Genomic DNA, 22,712 nt, shown 5'->3' with positions numbered 1-22,712 from the left:
ATTAACCAATGAAAGCAATGACATTAACAAGCTTTAATCACATAAACAATGTTTGCAACAATTATTTAAGGTTCAACAAAGTCTTTAGCTTAAGTTTGAGATGTCCAATCTGGTGCAAAAATTAAACCTTGATTACTGATCAATTAATTTCATGGATACTAATCAAACCTTTACACAATTAATTTTAATTTCACAGGTACTAACAAAACCCTTACACAACTTCTCTGCCCTACAGCCAAGAACTCGTAGCCAACTAGTTGATAAGGTGCTAGTTACACCATCCTGACCAGATTTAATAGAGTTGGTCGCACTATCTTACATCATAGTAGATTCTACAGTTTAAGCACATATTATGGCTCTAGATGACCTGATACAACAATAAGAGCACAAATAAAATCCCTTTAGGGTAGATATTACCATGACAGTGCAAATCTATTTAGAAATGGATGCAAGAATCTTAGGTTTCAAGGCTCTTTCAAAGATTTCAGCATTTGTGACTCAGATTTCGAACCAAAATTTTCCACACATTTCCCTATTGATTTTCCTTTTTAGATTTCAAAAGATTTTTCAATAAAGTTCATATTTCTAGTTGATTCTTGCTTTGAGCTTAAAGGAGCTCTAGAGAGATTTTAAAACCTTTTTTGCTCCAGTTCACAAAAAATCCTTGGAAAATTGTTCCTCTTCTTTCTCTTCATTTTCATTTTCAATGATTCAAATTCAAAAGCCCATTTTAAACTTTCAAATGGGCTTTTATAGAAAATATCCAAAATATGACCATTAGAGGCAAGGACAAGGCATTAAATGTCTTTTGGACCATTTAGAAACGGGTTAATAAATGTTTAAAACGCAAAGAACTGCGTGGATCAACACTTAATTAGTCTGAGCTCCTCTCTAGATTATCCTAATTGGGGACGTCTCTTAACTGTATGGATAGTTTTTTTTAGGTTTACTTCATTTTTTTTTCGAAACCAGTTCAAAGGGATAAGTTAAGACCCGGTTACCCTCTGAACCAGTGGTTGACCTGATACAACCTCTGGAGGGGCATATCAGGAAGCCATCAACACGATACATATCAGCTGATACGGGCCAGTACATATCAATATTTTGAACCTTGACTCTTAATAGAATGGAGACATCTCTGGACTCCTAGAAACTTATATTTTCTTATATTTTTTTGTCCAAAATGCCCCGAAAACATTCCAAATCATTTCCATGCTCATTTTAATTGAATTCTAAGGTCAAGGGAAATTAGAACCTCCTAAGGTCCAAAATACCTCTCTTCCAATTAGGGATGATCAATGACAAGGGCGGGCTGGGCTGGGTTTTATAGGGTATCAACAATATTAAGGTCTGCCCGGGCCATACATCTAGGTTGGCTCATATGAATTAAAATTAAAATTTTAATTTAACTTTATGTTCATAATTTTAATTTATCTAATAGTCGAACGACCAGCTGAGGGAAGTCCAAAAACTTCAATGAAACCAATGGTAACATGGCATTGTCCAAATCCAAACTTTCAATAATAAACATAAACATTGCGAAAATTAATATATATATATATATATATATATATATATATATATATATAAAATAGCCTGAACATTGTCACTTGGGTGATGAAATGGAAAAATGGAAACATAAATATACTTTCAGACACATTTGCCATGTGACACACGCACACACAGATAACTGGAAAACGCATGGAGTGAAGGCTCACCCATTCAACAGAGAGGTTGAAGATGCGGCCACCGCCATCTTATAAATATGTATAAACTTACAGAATGAAAATCCAATAACTACTTAAGAATAAAATCCAAGAACAGAGAGTAGCAATACATAACCCATCCATGAACGGATGCACAGAATGCACAAGCTACATCATATTGGATTTTAGAATGAGCATAAATCACCACCCATGTAAGAAGCAACAAAAGCATCAACTGCGAAAAAGAGAAAAGTGTTAGTATCCTGTACATACTTTATGCCACCATCAAACATGATACAGGGTTGTACATCCATTGCTCTCGTAAGAGTAAGAGCCCATCATGAATTGCTTCTTTCTCCAACAAATTTACCATCCAGTTAACATTAAACAATGAAAACCCAGTCTTCACCCTGGAATATGTTCGTTTTCCCCATCTTCTGGAGATTGGCATGATCCATGATCTGTTCTTCCTGCAAACAAAACTCAATATAGCCAAATATGTATCAGTGTAAAATTTATCCCAACTTCTCAAGCAAGAGAATCTCTCTGTCCAGAGGATGCACACCTGTTAATTCAATGTTGGCATTTCCTCTAGCATCTGGGCCACTCCTCCAATCAGTTGACCGAGATGGCATTACATGCATTCGAGGCTGTAGCATGAAATGACCCACACCAATATTTTGATGATCATCATTTACTCTAGAAGTGATTCTTCCAGATGGATCTGGTCCTGACCTGAAGCCTATACCTGAAACTGTTGCTCCAACTAGTGGGGAGGGCAATTTGCTAGCAGAAGCATCAATCTGTACACCTGCACTAGCATCTTTTTTGGCATCAAGCACAAAGGACCCAGCAATAACCTGCATAGAGTGGTGACCTTAATTTTATTATTTTTGTCCTTTCTCCCAGTTTCCAGTGGGCAGGCGGGTGTTATCCTAATAGAACCAAAAAATACATCTCAAAGCAATAGTACCTGTACTGGGCCTGCAGCCTTTAGAGGGCCCCCTACTCCCCCTCCAACTATGCGACCATCAGTACCAGACAGACATATACTGAGTCCACCAGTTCTTGAGGATGCTCCCTCAATCTCACTATGCAAGAAAGACCCACTAAGAGAAAGGATCTCAAAACGCCCCTGTAATCCAAAAGTGCATTAAACTTTAATACCCTGATGATGGAATTAAATGTGTAACGGAGAACAGGAAAGTAGATCCACATTTCAATTACCTTCTCTTTTTTTGATAAATAAAGTATTCAATTATCTTCTTTTGCATTACCAAGTGTAAAGATGGGTAATCATCCAATAGATAACTAACAGTGACAAAAATCTAATCATTCGTAAACAAAATCCTCAGACAGGAGTCCTTGAAACATGTAGCTAAGCCTTCGGTTCAGAAAAAGGAGCCAAAAAATTAATTCATAATAAAAAAATCATGGAGAGTAATGTGGTCCTCGCTCTAAAATCTAAAAGCAAGTTGTTTTCTATAGATTCCTGAATTAATAAAAACAACCTAGCCCCAAAACTTCTAATACTCACCACGAGGATGGTAGGTCCCATTCTAAATGTAAAGCATGCTATTTAATCACAAATCAAACCTAATTTAGTATCAAAGTCAAATATAGTTGGCTCGTACTGAGAACAGGGTTACTAGCTACTTTATAACCATTAGTTTCATAATCTTAGAACTTACAATGTAAACTAACAAAATAATGTGTTTGAAACCAGGATAACATGCCATTGCCCATGTCAATGGACTGAGCAAGAAGATGAAAGCTGTGGCAAATGCTTTCTCTTGGCTCTCAGTACGGGTGCCAATGGACCGGGTTTGGATTGGACTCCATTCAAAACAAATGTGTTTTGGACAGACTGGATGGTCCAAAGAATTGAATGGAGTCGAACCAGTCCAAACATAATGGTCCATACAAACAGTGGACTGGAATTTAGACAAAACTGATGACTGATGAGTCCAACAGTCCAAGTCCTCTCGTTTGAAAAGTGATCAAGCGATTGAGTGGAATAGGGTTCTCTCCAGTCTCCAGGCTCCAGTGGTTGAGTGAACAGGGAGAGATGTGGGATAAAGACAATGATGAGAAGGAGAAAGTGTTTGAAGGGGAAGATTAGGGTCCTGATTTTATTTTGCTAGAATTCTGTAGTATGCTGATGATTTGTGATAGTCTCAGTTTGTTTTTCCTTCTCTTGGTGATAACTTATCACTTCTTGTATTGTCTTTTTATTTAATGGAATTAAAAAAAAAAAAAATTGAGTGAACAGCCAAATAGGGTTCTCTCTCTGGCAGCACCCCTCTCTTCAGTGCTTGATTTTCCCTTTCTCTCCCTCTCTCTCTCTAGCAGGCTTTGTTATTCACTCATTCAGGTATGCTTCTAGAAAGGTGCATAGTGATGTCGATGTGTGTGCATCATTCAGGCTCTGTTATTTTCTTTGTTCAAATAAGTGTTTTCTTAACTGATTGTGAAACGAATAGATGATTAGAAGCAAACAATATCTGAATGCATTTATCTTCAGGAGTGACAATGGTTGATCAAAACTTTCCAAGTTGTAGTGGTTAATTTGATATCCTAACAATTTTCTTCTTTTTCTACTTGAAAGCTTTTCTTTAATTAGTTCAGTATGTATGAAGCTTAATCCAACAAATTGGATCTCTAACAAGATATCCTCATTCACGAAAGAAAACGAGCAGTGACCATACATGTACCTGATGCACATGGAGATAGGTTGAGAGGAGCAGAAGCCAAAAGGTTATTTTCAATCAAAAGGATAAACATATTCTCTTCAAATTAAGTGGCATGTTATAGAGAAGATAAAGAGCAGATCCCTCTTCAATGCTGCAGTCTTTGAAAATGAGCTTAAGTGGTATCTTACAAAAGCCAAACCTGGGAAGATCAACTATACCTTAGCAGATCAGATGCTTTGATATGTAAAAGCAGCAAATAGGAATGCCATTTCAGGGTGGCAAGAGCATGCTAGAGTACTCTAAATGTCAGGGATGTCTTGTAGTCTGAATCACATTTCAGAATTCAGAGTAGGTCCTTGTAGATAAGATATGTTTGAAAGGAATGTTTAGGTTAACATGTCACTTTTCTGATTTCGTCCACTAGGTTCTATTTTTCTACAATTTTATATTTTTTGTGTAACTTCTAATCCATTTGCATTTCAATTGGATCAGATTGGGCGTAGTTTGTATGGGTTCAGACCGGATTGGGTCCGGTCCATTTGCACAGGACCCTCACTGTATAGGAGTGGCTTCCTCCACCCTAGCCTTATATTTTCATATTAATTTGTAGAACTCAAGTAATTTCACCTACTCAAAACTTAGTCATTTTGCATGTCCTTTGCAGACATCCTCACCAGTCACCACTGGATAGGAATATAGTTTCTTAAGTGATATTAGATTTTCATTTTCTGACACCAATGACGAAGTTCCAAATGCCATGAAAAAGGAAAAAAGAATTAAAAAAGTTAAAAGTATGAAAAATAGGAAAATGACTCTTTTGGGGTAGGTGGGTAGAGAAAAATAACTTGATTAGTTTAAAATTCAGTCATAATCCATCCAAACATCTCCTTTAGTTACTACTTTTGAAGATGTTGAATGTCCTAAACAGACTTCCATAAGCATATAAACAGGGAAAAAAACAAATGAAAACAAAAAACAAGCAGATTCAAAAGAGACAAAGAACAAGAAGTTGAAATCTCAAGCTAGAATTTTGCAAGTCATTAGCAGATAATGTGTTCACTCTACTTAATCTCACTGCAAATAAAAAACACTGACGGAATTTACCTCATATGTCACGTTGCCCCCTAGTGTAGCAGGCTGACGCAGAGATGCATTTGAAATTGAACCAGAAGCTGAAAGAATGCAGACTGCACGTTTGCGTTGCTGCATGAATGACATTATCTTCTGTGCCACATCCTAATGAATGAACCCATGTGTTAGGAGGTTTTACATAAACACATAAATAACTCCACTCTCTGACCTGTTGAAAATACACCCATTATCGGCAAGTAAAAATAAGTCAAAAGAAGATATAAAACATTGAAACATGATGGACTATGAGACACCTAATGAATTTATAGACTTGGTAAAAGAATTTAAGTAGACTGAGAGTCTGAGACCAACAATCTGAGGGTATTTGATAAGTTAAGAATCTACTTGTGTATTATATAAGTAAAATATGATGAAGTCTCAGAAAAGAGATGCACAAGACAAAAGAGTTGCTATCCAGCATGTTCAGTTACAATAATTGAAAAAGACAAGAAAAGGAAAAAAATAGATCCTTCCCAAGAGGCAAATAGGAATCTTGGATACTGTCAAATAATTCAATGAAAAACCAGCCCTGTGTAATGCACTTCAAGTCAACAACATTATAGCATTTCCTTTTCACATAATGTAATTCATTAAGAACACAGAAAGGAGGAAACTAACAAAAGAGCCTGATTCTTCAACAAGAAAAAGCAAGAGTCATAGTTTTAGATTTTCCAACAGAAATCGGATCCTTGATAGACCTGTAATAACTTCCTGATTCCCCCTCCCCCCTCTGTGGTGGAGATACATCGACTTCAACTTTAATGGATGCTCTCTCCCCTGCAACCTGAACTGTTGAATATTTGAATATTAGATGGGCTAGAAGATGGAAGCATAGATGAAGCAGTCCTTGCTTATTCAGAGCCTACTTATGATGCTAATTCACCTGGGGCAAAGAAGAATTTTAGGCTTCAGATCCTCAGCCTTTCAGCTGCTAAGAGTTTAGGAGAATATGATTAGAAGCTCTGTATGAAGATCTTTACCAGCATAGGTTCCGTGTTTCTGTGCCCCACACCCCCCAGGGCTGTATTGGAAGGCTAGGAGCTTCTTTAGATATTGGTTCTATCTATGCAAGATCCTAGTCTTGTTCCTCCTTTTCTTATTAGTAATTTTGTATTCATTGTCCATTAATACAAAATTATCAAAAAAAAATGTGTTCATTAATACAGACAAACTCAGACTTCAATGTACAACAAGAAACTAACATCCAGAACCAAAAAGAAACCCATCTCTGCAGATCAAAGTGGAAACCTGACCACTAAGAGACCACTTAATCATCCCTACCCCTTAAGACAAGCCAGAAATTGATAATGCCTCAAGGGTCCAAATAAGTGCAGCTTATAATAGTGGATGGTTGAGAACCATGTAATTCAATTTTAGTGCAAATTCCATTACAGATACCTAATCCAGCCATGTTGGGCATCATAGAGCCCAGTAACACATAAAATGATTGTTCTAACCATGGTTGAAAGTATCAATACGTATCATACCATATCATACGATACATGTCAGTCTTCAGGATCAGTCAAACACTATATCAGTCTTCAGGGTCAGTCAAACACTATATCAGTCTTCAGGATCAACTACATAAAGTATCAACAGAGGAAATGCTGAACTTCTTCATTTTGTTCCCATGGAAAGCCTGAGTATTCCATGTATTCCATTTGCATGGGTTGCAATGTCATGAATACATTTTCCTTTCTTCAAGGACAGAAAACCTAATCATGATGAGAATCTAAGCATATGTCTTGGTATTCTTAAGTATCAATGTATTTTATGCTCTTTTCCTAATCAATAACCGAAGAACTTATCGCCCCCCCCCCCCCCAATAGTTGTCAAGGCGACGCCTAGGCAACAAGGCACCCTTGGGGGCTCTCCTCGCCCAGTCGCCAAGTAGTTTATTAAACATAATATTAATAAAAATATAAACTTTAATTTAAAAATAAATGTTTTAAAAAACATATTATCTAATATTAAAATACATAAATATAACATGTAAAGCATATTCAAATGAGAATTTAAAAATAAAATCAAATATATAAAACATTTTCAAGCATATAAATCCCACACTCTCTTTTTTTCTCAATTGCATTACTTCAAGTAGCTAATGTAATGTAAAACATATTATATTCCTGATTCTACAAGCCGCCTTTGTGCCACACCCCTCGAGGCAAGCCCAAACAAGTCCACGTTAGGTCTTAAATTCTTAGTTCTCACACAAAAAATAATGCTTTTATAGTTTTAATTGCTTTTTAAGAAGACATTTCAATAGGCGCAAGGCGCACCAGGTGCACGCCTAGGCGCACCAGGCGTGTGCCTTTTGAAAAGGCTGCACCTAGGACCTGGGTGAGGCGCCTACCCTGAAATGTGCCTCGCCTATGCGCCTAGGCACACCTTTTAAATCACTACGCCCGCTTAGGCGACTAGGCGCCCCCCTGTCACCGACCCTCACCTTGGCGCCTTAAAAACTATGCCCACCCCCCCCCCCAAAAAAAAAAAAGAATAAAAAATAAACCCTTTAGCCATGAACTTAACAAGTTGGGCAGTCAAGGAACCTGAGAAAACATTACATACATATAGCCAATCATAGTCTTTGATGTCTGGATACCTGTCAATACCTAGCATACCTAATGATACATACCCAATATGTACAATATTATATTTTAGCATGATCATATTATAAAATTAATTTGGCAAGATATAATCACTGATAAATGAAAGATAAAAGGATAGATGTAAAAGCAACATAAGCATATAAAATGAGATATCAGTACTAGTGTCAGTATCTGAGATCTTAAGAAACAGAGAATTGTAAGTTGTAACCATGTTTCCCTTATCTATTCATGTATATATCCATGATTGGGCATCATAGGCCATAGCCTCTCCAATGACCCTTGCTAGACCTGTTCATGGGCCGGGTGGCCCGACGGGCCGGCCCAACCCACGGACAGGCTTGAACATGCTTATAGGCCCGCGGGCTTAAATTCGGGCCAAAAAGCCCGGCCCACAATAAATTCGAGTCGGGCTCGGTTTTGTCAAAATAGCCTGGCTCGGCCCGACCTAATATTAAACTTAAAATTAGTTATGTGATTATGTCCATTTGAATAAATTTTTTGATTTAAAAATGTAAAATTGTGTTTTAAAATATAAAAGAAAGGGAAAAATACCATCTTATAGGCCCATTGTTCATTTAAATAGAAAAAAAATACTATCTGAATTTTTAATTCTAATTTGAGTAGGGAAAATTGTTTTTTATTTCAATTAGGTCGGGCTTCGGGCTCGGGCTCGAGTTTCGGGCTTTTTACCAAGGCCGGGCTCGGGCCCAAGTTATAGGCCCGTTGGTTGGGCGGGCTCGGGCTCGGGCCTAGTATATTTTCATTAGTGACAAGTGAAAGCCCGGCCCATGAACAGGTTTAACCCTTGCCAACTAGAACCAATGCCCATCAACCCCTAATAACCTGGTTTGAATTGTGCTCCACCTCAATGCTAGCCAAACTGAGATTATTGGTTGATCTCAAGCCTTGAGAAAAAAGTTGCCTTCAGCTCTCCACAAAATTCCTATCCCACAGACCTAGAGATAACAAGTATGACAAAGCCATTGCAACATAATTTGGGTTAATCCAAAGAGAATCCATCAAAGTTAAGCTTCTGCACTTCACCCCATTCTGAACAATCCAGTGTAGGTGGACGGACCATTCCCCCCTTCCTTGCTAAGAAGGTCCAATGTCAAGATTAAAGTTGAATCTATATAATATAATCATTGGGAAACCTAATAAAAATTTCAATATCCACCATCCTCAATGAATTACCTTAACAATCTGATCTTGAAAAGATTGACAACACTCTTACCATTCTCAATGAGCTACCCTAACGATCTTACCACAATCCATATTAGCACTTGATTCAACAACAATTGTTTGTTTGTTTCAAATAAGAAAACACTATATAAATACAATACACAAGATATCTAAATGTATACCTGTATGTATTTGCACACAATTTATTTTCTTTTAATAGCCAATTTACATTTCTCTTTTCATTACATATATTCTTTAATATGAATATTATGCTTTTGAATCTTTGTTTTGTATTGCATTTATCAAAACAAAAATCCTTATTTTGTATTGTGTTTCATGTTTATAACCTTTTCTATCTAAATTAAAAATCCATATATACATACTAAAGCTATCTGTAACATTTTATGCATTCAAGGATACAATTAAATTATTTCATATGAATCCTTTATATTTACTTCCATATATATTTGTTTTAATATTAATCCTATATTTTGAATTTTTTAACTTTGTTTTATAGTTAAAACCTTCATTACCTAAATAAAATAATAAAGAAGGGCAGCCTAGTACACGAGGCTCCCTCCAATGCAAGGTCTAGGGAGGAACCGATGTACGCAGCCTTACCCCTACACATAGAGAGAGGAAGATTTGAACCCCGGTCACCCAATTCGCAATGGAGCAACCCAACCATTGCACCAAAGTCCACCCTCACCTAAATAAAATAACTTTTAGTTTGCATATATACAACAAATTGAATTTATTTATAATATTTTTATACATTGTCAAATTCAATTTATTGCTTTTATAGTTAATTTATATATTAACTTTATATTAGATTATATTCTATCTTTATGATATTTTTTGAACTCTATTTTACATTTATAACATTTTCTACCTAAATAAAATAATATCCTTAATTTACATATACTCTAGTACTTTCCACTATAACATAATTTATAAATGATAATGAATGTTTTGTATTGTGGATAAAGAATTAATACCAGAAAAAAAGTTGTTGAGGGGCTTAGTAGGGGTCCGGGCCCAAATGCTATTATTTTATTATATTGATAATTTTATTTTATTTGACAATTGTATTTAATATTTTATTATAGTTGTTCCAACTTCAATAAAGTAAGGAAAAAGAAGTAAAGGATAGAAGAAAGAAAGAGAAGAAGATATGAAGAGAAGGGGAAGGGAAAGAGAAGAATAGGAGAAGACAAGAGGGAAGACAAGAAAGGAGAAATTTGTTCTCTATTCCTTATTGTCGTCAACCTAGGTTGTATTAACATTCTACTAAGGCTGAAATGATTACAATACCCTTAGGAAAATTACAGCAGATATAAGAAAGAAAGAATAACATGAAAAATGACAATACTACCCCTGTTAACTACTTCTAACAATTCTGACACTCCCCCTCAAGCTGGAGCATATATATATCATAAAGTTCCAGCTTGTTACAAATATAGTCCATCCTTGAGCAACCCACACTTTTAGTAAAAATATCAGCTACTTGGTCTTCAGATTTAACATAGGGTGTAACAACCTCTCTATTATCACTTTCTCTCTCATGAAATGGCATTCAACTTCAATGTATTTAGTCCTTTCATGATACACTAGATTAGAGGCAATATGTGTTGCAGCTTGGTTGTCACAAAACAATTTAACGGGTTTACAAATTGTGATTTTTTTATCAATATTACAAATTGTGATATTCATCTCTCGAAGAAGATGCTTCTAGCTCACTGGTAGCATGGGCCATTGCCCTGAATTCAACTTCAACGCTACTCATAGCAACTACGTTCTGCTTCTTGCTCTTCCAAGTAATGAGATTTCTGCACAAGAAAGTACAATAACCTGTAGTAGACTTCCTCTCCATCAGAGACCCTGCCCAATCTGCATCTGAGTACCCTACCAGAGAAATATCTCCCCCTTTCTTATACAAAATCCCTCAACCAGGAACACCCTCATAACATCATCCCAATGAGCAGTTGTTGGATTCTGCATGAATTGACTGAGGACTCCAACACTAAAGGTCAGCCCTAGTGACTGTAAGATAGATCAACTTGTCTACTAGTCTCCACTACTTTGTAGGGTCTTCTAATGGCTCCCCCTGACTATCAATCATCTTCACATTGGGATCCATGAGAGTTTCAACTGGCTTGGATCCTAACAACCCAGCTTCATCCAACATATCTAAAACATACTTTCTTTGTGACTAGACCTGTTCATGGGCCGGGCCGGGCCGGGTCGGGCTTGGGCCGAGCTTTTACTCTTCATTAACGAAAAAATGTTAGGCCCGAGCCCGGCCCGACCAATGGGCCTACAACTTGGGCCCGTGCCCGGCCCTAACAAAAAGCCCGAAGCCTGACCTACGATTTTACATGTTTCTTGCTTCAATAGAGTAGATTGGCTTGCTTTTCTGATAACTGATTAGTGTTGTTTCTCTGTCTTTCTCGTTTAACAAGTGGAAGAAGAAGAAGAGGAAGAAGACAAACATGCTTACTGTCGGATTTTTTGCTGCCACCGACTAAACATTATAATAGAATAAAGTGGTAAAGAGAACTCACCGCCGCCGCCGGTGATTGTATTCGCAGAAGAGTTCGCGGTGAGTCGGTGACTGTGGTTTGTGAGCTGCGAGCCTGACCTGCGATTTTGACAATGATCAATTCGCATCTAAGAAAGAAAGAGAGAGAGAGAGAGAGAGCTCACCACCGCCGCCGGAGTTGTTGCGCCGGTGAACATTCGCCGCCTCGCCGGTTGTGGCTACCTGAGAGTGTGAGGATGAGAACTGTGAGTGTGGAGGATGTGGAGATTGGAGAAGGGTTCGGCTGGGAAAAAGGGAAAGAGACGAAGAAGTGAAAAAAAGAGGGGTACTCGAACTGACTAGGGATTTTACTTAGGTTTAATTATAGGTCGGGCCGGGCCAGGCTCGGGCCAAGCTATTTTGGCAAATCCCAAGCCCGGCTCGAATTTATTGTGGGCCAGGCTTTTTGGCCCGAGGTTAAGCCCGCGGGCCCATATACCTGTTCAAGCCCGTCTGGGGGCCGGGCCAGCCCATCGGGCCACCCGGCCCATGAACAAGTCTATTTGTGACAGAGAGATTCCCCACTTCAATCGAGCTACCTTAATTCCAAGAAAGTACTTCAAGGTTCCTAAATCTTTAGTTTGAAAGTGTTGTAGGAATTGTTTCAAGTCATCAATTCCATGTGTATCATTGCCAGTGAGAACAATATCATCAACATACACCGCTAGAAAGATCTTCCCAGATGACAAGTCTACTAAACACAGCGATCAACACTACATTGTTTCAAGCTAAAGTCTTGCACCACACTACTAAAACGACCGAACCATGCCCGTGGTTCCAACCCATAGATAGCCTTCTTCAATCGACACACCTTTCCTGACGCCCCCCTGAGCAACGTACCCGGGAGGTTGCTCCATATATACCTCCTCTTGAAGATCACCATGGAGAAACACATTTTTGACGTAAAGCTGAAATAGGGGCCAAGCAAAGTGGGCAACTAAAGAAATGAGCACTCGTACAAAACCTATTTTAGCCCCAGGAGAGAAGGTTTCTGAATAGTCACACCATAAGTCTAAGTATACCCCTTTGCAACAAGTCGAGCTTTAAACTGCTCAATACTACCATCTTGATAGTGCTTAACTGTATATACCCATTGACAACCAATGGCCTGCTTCCCAAGTGGTAAGGAAGTGAGATCCCAAGTATTATTGGACTGAAGAGCATGAAATTCTTCATCCATCACCTTCTTCCAATTAAGAGATGAGAGGACTTCCTGTACAGAACACGGTAGAGAAACAGAGGATAGAAGGGAAATGAAACGTTGATGTGAAGGAGACAAGTGAACAAAGGAGACATACCGAGAAAGTGGGTGATTTGTGCAAGTACACTTACCTTTGCGAAGGGCAATAGGAAGATCAAGATCTGAGGATGGTGGATCTATCAACGGCAATGACTCTGGTGACATGTCAAAAGCTAGAGTTGGATCAACTACTGGCGACAATTCTGGTTGTCTATCATGTCTAGAGTACACTCTATGAATAGATGGTCGAATAGGATCCTCCATAGTAGGCAAGGGAATAAAGACATCACCAGATTCAGAGGGAAGAGGAATAAAAGGAGAAGGTTCACATCCAGAGAAATAGGGTAAACTCTCAAAGAAGGTAACATCCAGGGCAACAAAAGCTTTCCATAAAACAAGGTCATAGCATTTGTAACATTTTTGAGTACGCGAGTAACCAAGAAAAACACATCTAATAGCTCTGGAGTCAAGTTTATCATGGTCTGGACCCAATTTGTGAACAAACACGCACACAACCAAACACACGAGGAAGAGAGAAAGGCGAGATGGAAGGAAACAAGATAGGTGACTCACCATCTAGGACTGAAGAAGGCATACGGTTTATGAAAAAACAAAAGGTGAGAAATGCATCACTCCAGTAGATTTTAGGAATTGACATTTGAATCTACAAGGCCCGAGCAACTTCAATCACATGACGATTTTTTTCTCTCAGCCACACCATTTTGCTAAGGAGTGTGTGAACATGAGGACTGATGTATAATACCGCGAGAGTCAAAATAAGACAAAATTATTATGAAAGTATTCTTTGGAATTATCTGAACAAAACACTTTAATGCATACACCAAACTGATTCCTTATCTCAGCATGAAAAGGTAGAAAAATAGAGAACAATTCTGAACGATCCTTCATTAAGTAAATCCATGTCATTCTTGAATAGTCATTAATAAATGTTACAAAATATCTGATCTACTATAAGATGACACACGACTAGGACCCCAAACATCTGAGTGGACTAAAGCAAAAGGACTCAAGACTCTCTTATCATCCCTAGGAACAAAAGACACTCTATGATGTTTACTCAACTAACATGACTCACAATCTAGCTGAGTTACAGACTCCAAGGTTGGGACTTGCTTTTTCAAAACACGCAAAGAAGGATGACCAAGACGACAATGCCACTGATGTGGTGTAAGAGAGGAATGAAGAGCCTTCTGAGGACCATGGTCATCCAAGTAGTACAATCCTCCAACTTCACGACCGCCACTAATTGCCTTCCCTGTCTTGAGATCCTGAAAGATACAATATGATGGTTAAAATGTTACTGAACAATGATGGGTTTGAGTAAGCTTATTTACAGACAAGAGACCAAAGGAAAACTTAGGAACATAAAAAACCGAGCGTAAACTAAGGTCAGAACCAAGATACACATTACCGGTACCAGTAATAGTAGAAGAAGAGCCATCAACTGAGGTAACGGTTTGAGAGGCAGACTGGCGAAGCTTTTCATACTCCTCACATGAGATAGAAATTATGTCTTTAACCTTACCAACATCGGAAGTATGAGCATCTTCAGTTACACTAAGACTCCCAAAATCACCTTCCACCATTGCTTGGTTAGCCCAAGTGGATGGAGGGCCATGAAGATCATAACAAAAGTTGATTGTGTGACCTTCTCGTCCACAATGTGAGCACTCACGAGCTGAACTATGACCACTAACACTACGACCACCACCACCTCTTGCACAACCAAACTCTCTACCACCTCCTCGTACACCTCTAGGCCCATGGCTAAAACCCCTCACATTTCCTCCATCTCTACCATGCATATGTCTACCAAGAAAACCTCATCTGGAAACCACCATGGCTGATTTCTTTGAAGGTGGGGGATGATCACTATGTGGATTTGAGGCTCTCCTTATGTGAGAGAAAACCTCAGACAAGGATGGAAGATCACTGCTCCCTAAGATTTGGGCCCACACTAGTTCAAATTCAAACCTCAACCCAGATAAAAATCTTGCTACATCTAGATGTTCTTGTTGTTCTTGTTGAGTCTTCAAATCAGTGGATAGGGGTTGATAAACATTGAGCTCATTCCTTAAGATTTTTAGAGAAGCATAGTATTCTTCAACACTTTTATCCCCTTGTTGAAGAGAAAAATAGTCTTAGTACAACTGGTAAATTCTTGTGACATTGTCTTGTCCATAGTACAATTGCTTGGCATGGTCCCAAATCTCCTTGGCCGTGTCTAGAAACATAAGGTTTACACTAATGTGATTCTCCATAATATTCCAAAGTGATGTCATAATTTGGGCATTCTCTTGTACCCATTCATTGTACCCTTTTGATTCACTTTCCAATGGACCCTCCTTGATGTACTTCGACTTGCCTCTTGCAATGAGAGATACCTCAACCGACTTGGCCCATGGGATATAATTAGTACCATTGAGTTTCACCGTAGTTAATTGAGAAGTCATGAAATCTGATTGCACAACTACTGTAGGTTTAGTGCTACCATTTGATGAAGCCATGAGTGAGAGATCACTAATTTGTCACCTAGGCAAACTATCAAACAGCTAGTATGCAACTACTGTAACACACCTTTTTCTTTAGGAAAAACACCAAGAATCATCAGCCCACTACTTTAGAAACACTTAGGAAAGATTGCATACTCACCACAAGGTGTCACCACAACACAAACCACTACAAAATCACCACACATTGAGGAGCACCTATCTCACAACTCGAAACATCACAAAGCTGCCATCTTCGAACTACCAAATAAAGGGCTTTTAAAAAAACACCACCAACTCACACAACACTACAACTTGAGGCATTGAAGCCTCTTTTCCAAGTGGGCAATCAGTCCTCTTAAGTCCTTTTCCTTTCCAACAAGGCACAAAAAGTTGGGACGTGAACAGTGCCGCGAACAGTACAGTCGACCTCAGGGCTCTAATACCATGTTCCCACTTTAACAAAGTAAGGAAAAAGTGAAGAAAAGGATAGAAGAAAGAAAGAGAAGAAGATAGGAAGAGAAAGAGAAGGGAAAGAGAAGGGAAAGAGAAGAATAGGAGAAGAATAGAGGGAAGACAAGAAAGGAGAAATCTGTTCTCTACTCCTTACTGTCAACCCAGGTTGTATTAACATTCTACTAAGGCTGAAATGACTACAATACCCTTAGGAAAATTACAGAAGATATAAGAGAGAAAGAATAACATGAAAATGACAATACTGCCCCTGTTAACTACTTCTAACAATTCCGACAATATTGATAATTTTAGAAAGAGCACATGGTGCCTATATTTAGAAACAAGGACAATTTACAAAGTTGTAATAATTATGGCAGAATAAAATTCATGGCCACACTATGAAACTTTGAGAGAGAATAATTAAGCAAAGTTCACAACATGAAACAAATATTTCAGAAAACTAATTTGGGTTTATGCCAAAGAGGTCAACCATGGAAGCCATCTTTTTATTAAGACAATTAATAGAAAGTTTAGAGAGAAGAAGAGAAATCTCTGTAAGGTTATGGTGGGCTTTAGAAAAGAAATGAGTCCCAAATAGGTATGTGGACCTAATCTCCTATCTATTTGTTTCTTGTATTTGGGTTTGGTTTTTCTCTCTTTGGGTGCAGTTGTGCAGATGGAATCCTCCAAACAATACAAAGGCTTGTTTGCTCCTACAATGCTTGCTTGGAAGAAGTAAAGGGGAAGGATAGTGTGGAGATGCACCAGATCTGCGATTATTTGGATTTGGACCATATGGGAGAAAAGAAATTTACTAGTGTTTGAAGGGAAAGAAAGAAGCAACGAAGCATTAATTGAATGCATTTTTATTAAGGTGGTTCCTTGGGTAAAATCTATGGAGAGCTTCTCAACCTTTATAGTGGATGGTATTTTAAGAAGGTGGACAGAGGTACCATTATCCTCATCAAGAAAGATAGTAAGAGTCGGCATTGGTAGTTGGGTACCAGTACCACCACAGGCAGGGTTTGTCAAAATTTTGATGGTAACAATATGGGAAATCCAAGACTCATAGAAGTGGGTAGCGTTCTTAAGAATGAAGGAAAAATAAATGGATTATATTCTAGCCTAATTGGCAAAGAAGACTCATTAAGAGCAGAAATTATGACAGTAATAGAGTGTAGACAGAGCAAAGAAGTTGAACATCAACAAATTGGTGATTGAAGGAGATTTAAAACTGGTTACAAGAGGGCTGAAAAGTGGAGAAGATACTTTATGGGTTTATAAGAATGAAATAAAAAAGGCTTAGATGGATGGAGGGTTTAATAGGTACAAAGGGCAGCCAATAGCATGGCTGATTGTCTAATAAAACAAGGGGTGGGGAGAATGGCATTAATTAATGAAAGTAGTGAAGGATCAAATGAAAAATTAGGATTAAAGAAAAATACCTTAGAAGCAAGAGATTTTAAAACAAGTAGGACTAAACCAGAATATATGTGACATAAATTTAATAAGAATACAAGTGCCAATCGGGGTAAACTTAGGATTGGAGAACAAGAGATAACTCAATGTGACATCTTCTGTTACCTTGGCTCGATAATCCATAACAAAGGAGAGATTTAGGATGATGTCGCCTATAGAGTTAGAGGAAGATGCACAAAATGGAGAGGTACATCTGATATTAAGTGATAGGCAAATACCACTTGGACTAAAAGGAAAATTTTATGAAACGGTTGTGTGAGTCTGAGGTGGGAAGCATTGAAGCGCTCTACCTGAAGGGCGGTAGATGGCAAACGAGGGAGGTTTTGGGAGTCTGAGAACGAGAGAGAGCAAGGGAGCTGAGGTTTAAACCTGGCAGAGTTTACGCAAGGCTTAGGATAGGATCGCATGAGGGGATCCTCGAAGACCCCCTATTTATAGAAATCTCCTCAAGAAAGTTGTCACAAGTTTGTTGGATCAGGGGCACATAGGCAAGTTAGGGTTTCGCCACATGTCCATGCAGTTACACTGGTACTTGAGTTCCCGCTCTTTCCCAAATTCCACATGTAAACACGAGTGTAGCTACTTCCGCATCTAGAACCTTGGTCGAATGCACCACTCTAGAAAATGTCCAAGTGTTTTCCATGACTATGCAACAAGTAGCATGGGCCAAGGCATAATTGCAAGGTGAGGTCATAGAGCGAAGTTGTGAGTCATGCTTGCAAGGCAAGTGCATGAGACAAGCCTAGAGGCAAGGTCAAGACACTGAGTTGCAAAGCAAATTCGCAAGGCGAGGTCATGGGATTGCGACAGAGAGGAACAAAACCATGACATGGGGTTGCGACAGTCATGCAATGTGAGGTTATAGCGCCACAGTGCATCACAGTCTTTACTACAATGTGGGATACACCGAGGGGATGTGATGGGAGGTTGTAGCACAATAGACCATTACAAAGTCTTCCCACAATGAGAGTTGGAAGGATAGTGAATACATGCATGGGAAACAAGTAGATTTGGGACTCAGCATCACTGCCTTAGTGTTTTTCCGTGTCACTATTCATGCGCTGGCTACCTATGTAGCTTTACAATGGGTCACTCATTGTAGGTGATGTGATGTCTAATTCTAAGTATTTACATTAGATCCCTTGCTTACTGATAGAAATATTTCTATTTGTAAGCACAATTTTTTATGATTGTGATAATGGATCTGGTAAGTTTGGGATTTACCTTCCTTAATGTAGCCCCCTACTTACTGATAGAAGTGTTTCTACAAGTGAGCAATGGTGTGATGACTATGAGATGGGGAAGCCCCCCAAAATAAGAGGGTCTAGTGTACTTAAGGAAATGTGGATGTTGTACAAATATTTTGATGCAACAGTTGATATTACTGATGGAATATATTTTAATAAATGAAAAACATTAAAGGAGGGAATGTTTAATTGAATGAAAGGATTAAGTGTCAAGTGTTGGCTCATTAATTGGAAGGGCATTAAATGGCAATCCAGGACCATTATGAAAGGTAGGGGTCTATCATGCAATTAAACATAACCAGAAGCCCAAATTTAAGATTATGAAAGCACAGTGAATGTGCTATGGTGACACATGGTGCTCTGCGCATGTGTTGGGTTATTTAACTGACTTGGGGGTTAAGAAATCGCCTATTCTATTTAAACACTATTTTAACCTTTTCATCTTCTCCCAAATTACCACTTACTACGTTTGTTGTACCATTCATTTTCTTCATCTCCAGTGACTGAAAACCAAAGGAAAAACACCATGGCTAAGAGTGAAACTACTATTGTCGTGGCACTAGTGCACCCTTTTGAAGCTTTTCTAGAGCAATTTAATGTTTGAGAATTTGGCAAAGCGAGCAGCAGAGCTGAAGAGCCATGAGATAGAGAAGGGATCCACAGCCTCCTATACCGGTGAGAATTAGGGAAGATGGCCACTATGATACCATTGGAGGGGAGGAATTACTCTACTTCCACAATGCTTTCCAAAAGGAGATAATATTCTATTGTCGTGAGTCCAATGAGGAGGATTTCACTAACTAGCAAATTGAGTGTTCTAAAGCCTAATGTGCCGTAAGTTTTTATGTTCTTCTGGTTTTCCATTTGTTGTAGACTATTTTAGGGAGATGGCCAAAAGGAGGGGAATTGAGTACATGGAGCCATTATTCGCTCATTGGTGTTATAGGATCCACACCTTCCTGGGGTCCTTTGGTAAGTTAGGTATCTTGGCAGAGGACGTGTCCTCCCTATTACATAAGGGGAGAGTTCACTCCAATGCAATTAGCTAATGCAGAGCGCTTGCCCAAGGAGAAGGCGCCCCTATACAATGAAATGAAGGGAAGTATTGCAGCATTTAAGAAAGCATTGTTAGGTAATGGGCGCAGAGACAAAATGCCCCTTCACAAGTGGGTATGATTTTGGCATTTGCGGAGAGCAATGAGGGGGTTAACGATAAAGGATGCAAACACATAGAAACACCTCATCACTTTTATTTTGTACTTTTTGTCACAGTTTTTAATCCCTAGTAGTCTTGATTTTGGGATCAAGGATAGCTTGTTACCTATGAAGATTTTGGCAACAGGGGGGTACACAATCCCTCTACTGTCTATGTTTTTCGGATACTTGTACAACAAGTAAAAGGATATTGTACACCAACTGCTCAATCCCAACATGAAGAAGGTTAATTCATAAGTGTGCATGCCATTCCTATTCATGTATGAGTGTGAGAGGTTTAAAGTCACAACCCCTCACGATGTGAAACCCTTTACTATCAGCATTGCAACGTCAAATGGGGAACAAGATAGGCAGGTGCTTGTTGCCATATCGCGGGAAACAGTGGATGAACTACAGGGTAACTGCAGATTTTAACAAGGCCTCAATTAAGAAGTGCATCAGTGGAGTTAGTTTTTTTTTTGTATATTACCCCCATGCCAATGATGTGGATAATGTTTATGACTGTTGCATAGGGCGCCTGACCAAAGAAGGGGAGTAGTTGGAATTTTTGGTTAAATATGAGGAAGACAATGTGTGTATGGCAGCATTTACTTGCTAGCCAGGAGTGATAAATATTTTGGATAGCACAAGTAAATTGAAGTCAATAGCTTATAAACCTGGCAAGTTTTTGTCATTGTTTAGGTATACTGCATTGGGTTCACTATACTTGATTGTGGGCGGGGAAGATGCATTCTTCCACCCCCACAAAGGCTACCCCTTTACAGGGTGCAAAGAAATTCTCATCACAACTTACAAACAAGGAGGTGCCTTGCAATCTAAGCAGGTGCTATATTTACAACAACAATTCGTGGAGCTAAAGTTTATATCTACCAATCCCAAGGCTCAACATGTGATGGCCCCTTAGAAGGTGCAATTGTTGAAAAGAAGAACAAAGGAGGAAGTAAAAGGAAAATGCCAGAGACAGCCTGCTAAGGTGGGAGGCACTAAGGTGGTCTACCTGAGAGGCAGTAGATGGCATAGGGAGGTTCTAGAAGGCTGAGAATGAGAGAGAGCAAGGGAGCTGAGGTTCAAATCTGGCAAAGCTTATGCAAGGCTTAGGATAGGATCGTGTGTGGGGATCCTCGAAGACCACCTATTTATAGAAATCTCCTTGGGAAAGGAGGGAAACTTTCCTTCTTTGGGAAAGTTGTTACTAGTTTGTTGGATCTGGGGCGCATAGGCAAGTAAGGGTTTTGGACGTGTCCATGTAGTTATATCAGTACTTGAGTTCCCGCTCTTTCCTAGAGTTTGCATGTGAACACTATTAACCTTGGAGAGAGAAACAAACAAGAGAGAAGCAAGAAAACTCCAAGGTTGTTAGGGTTGATCAGATGTTGATCCAACCCAAAAAAAAATATATATTTACATTAAAAGGTAAATGGATAAGATTGTCCTTAGTTCCTTACAAAAGAAATAATAAAACAAAGTTGTACAAGGCTATACACTAATATACACACCTAGTAATATACATACAAAGAAGGTAAAAGTACAAAACTACACCCTCAAACTGATGTTGAGAAATAAACATCAGTTTGTCCATAAGAAAATTATGTATAGTCCTAGTCATAGCTTTGGTGAAGAGAACTATAAGCTGCAAGCCATAAAAGACATGTGGAGAGAGATGTGGCCAAGAAGAAGGTCTCAAATACTTCAATGTGTTTAGTATGCTCATGGAAAACCAGGTTGGATGTAATCTTGATGGCACACATGTTATCAACAAACAGAGGAATGGAATATGAATAATCAATATCCATATCAAAAAGTAAAGCTTTGAGCTAAACTATTTCACTGAATACAGAGGACATCACTCATTACTTCGCTTCAATAGATGACTTGGAAACGGTTTGTTGTTTCTTGCATTTCTAAGAAACTAGAGAATCGGCAAGGAAGATACACCAACCAGTAGTAGAACAATGAGTGCCAAGGCAACCAACCCAATCAGCATCAACATAGGTTCGAAGTTGAGTAGAGGAGGAGGATGAGAAAAATAAACCTTGAGACATCGTTCCTCTAGCATAACAAATGATCTAGAGGACTGCTGAAAAGTGGGGCTGATGGGGAGTAAAAACAAATTGACTAACCAATTGAACTACATAGGAAATATCCAACCGAGTCATAGTAAGGTAGATAAGACTACCCACAAGTTGCCAATATAAAGTAGCATCTGGAAGAGGCTCACCCTCATCCTTAATTAGCTTAAGATTGAGCTCCAAAGGTGTATCAACTTGTTTAGAATCAATTAGGCGAGCCACTGCAACTAAATCAGAGGCATATTTCTGTTGATTGACAAAGTATCCCTGAGGACATTACTGACTTTCAAGGCCCAGAAAATAGGTGACTAGCCCAAGATCTTTCATCTTAAAAGAGTTGTTGAGGAGGATTTTCAAGTTATTAATACCCTCCACATCATCTCCTATGATAAGGATTCATCAACATATACCAAGAGGAGAGTCAACCCTTGTGCTCGCTTGAGGGTAAAGAGAGAGTAATCTGATGTACTTTTCTGAAATCCAACATCGAACACAATTGTACGAAAAAAGTCAAACCATGCTTGTGGAACCTGTTTAAGACTATATAGAGATTTCTTCAGCTTACACACCAAGTGAGGGTTATCATAGTAT

The 22,712-nt window shown here is 38.7% G+C and overlaps 1 protein-coding gene across 1 annotated transcript in view; it reads right to left on the bottom strand.

The window, feature by feature from the left end:
- Positions 1-1,732: 1,732 nt before the first annotated feature.
- LOC104600822 (AT-hook motif nuclear-localized protein 14-like) overlaps positions 1,733-22,712 on the bottom strand; it is a 31,143-nt gene continuing 10,163 nt past the window's right edge. The window contains exons 3-6 of the mRNA XM_088900929.1: positions 5,504-5,635; positions 2,680-2,841; positions 2,272-2,566; positions 1,733-2,176 (exon numbers count right to left, since the gene is read on the bottom strand). Coding sequence (XP_088757055.1) covers positions 2,112-2,176; positions 2,272-2,566; positions 2,680-2,841; positions 5,504-5,635 — 654 coding nt within the window. The 3' untranslated portion in view covers positions 1,733-2,111. The remainder of the gene's footprint in view (positions 2,177-2,271; positions 2,567-2,679; positions 2,842-5,503; positions 5,636-22,712) is intronic.

This window comes from Nelumbo nucifera, chromosome 3 (genome assembly GCF_055504915.1).
Source record: "Nelumbo nucifera cultivar China Antique chromosome 3, China Antique-T2T, whole genome shotgun sequence".
NCBI lineage: Eukaryota > Viridiplantae > Streptophyta > Magnoliopsida > Proteales > Nelumbonaceae > Nelumbo > Nelumbo nucifera.
This window is presented reverse-complemented; position numbering and strand designations above follow the sequence as displayed.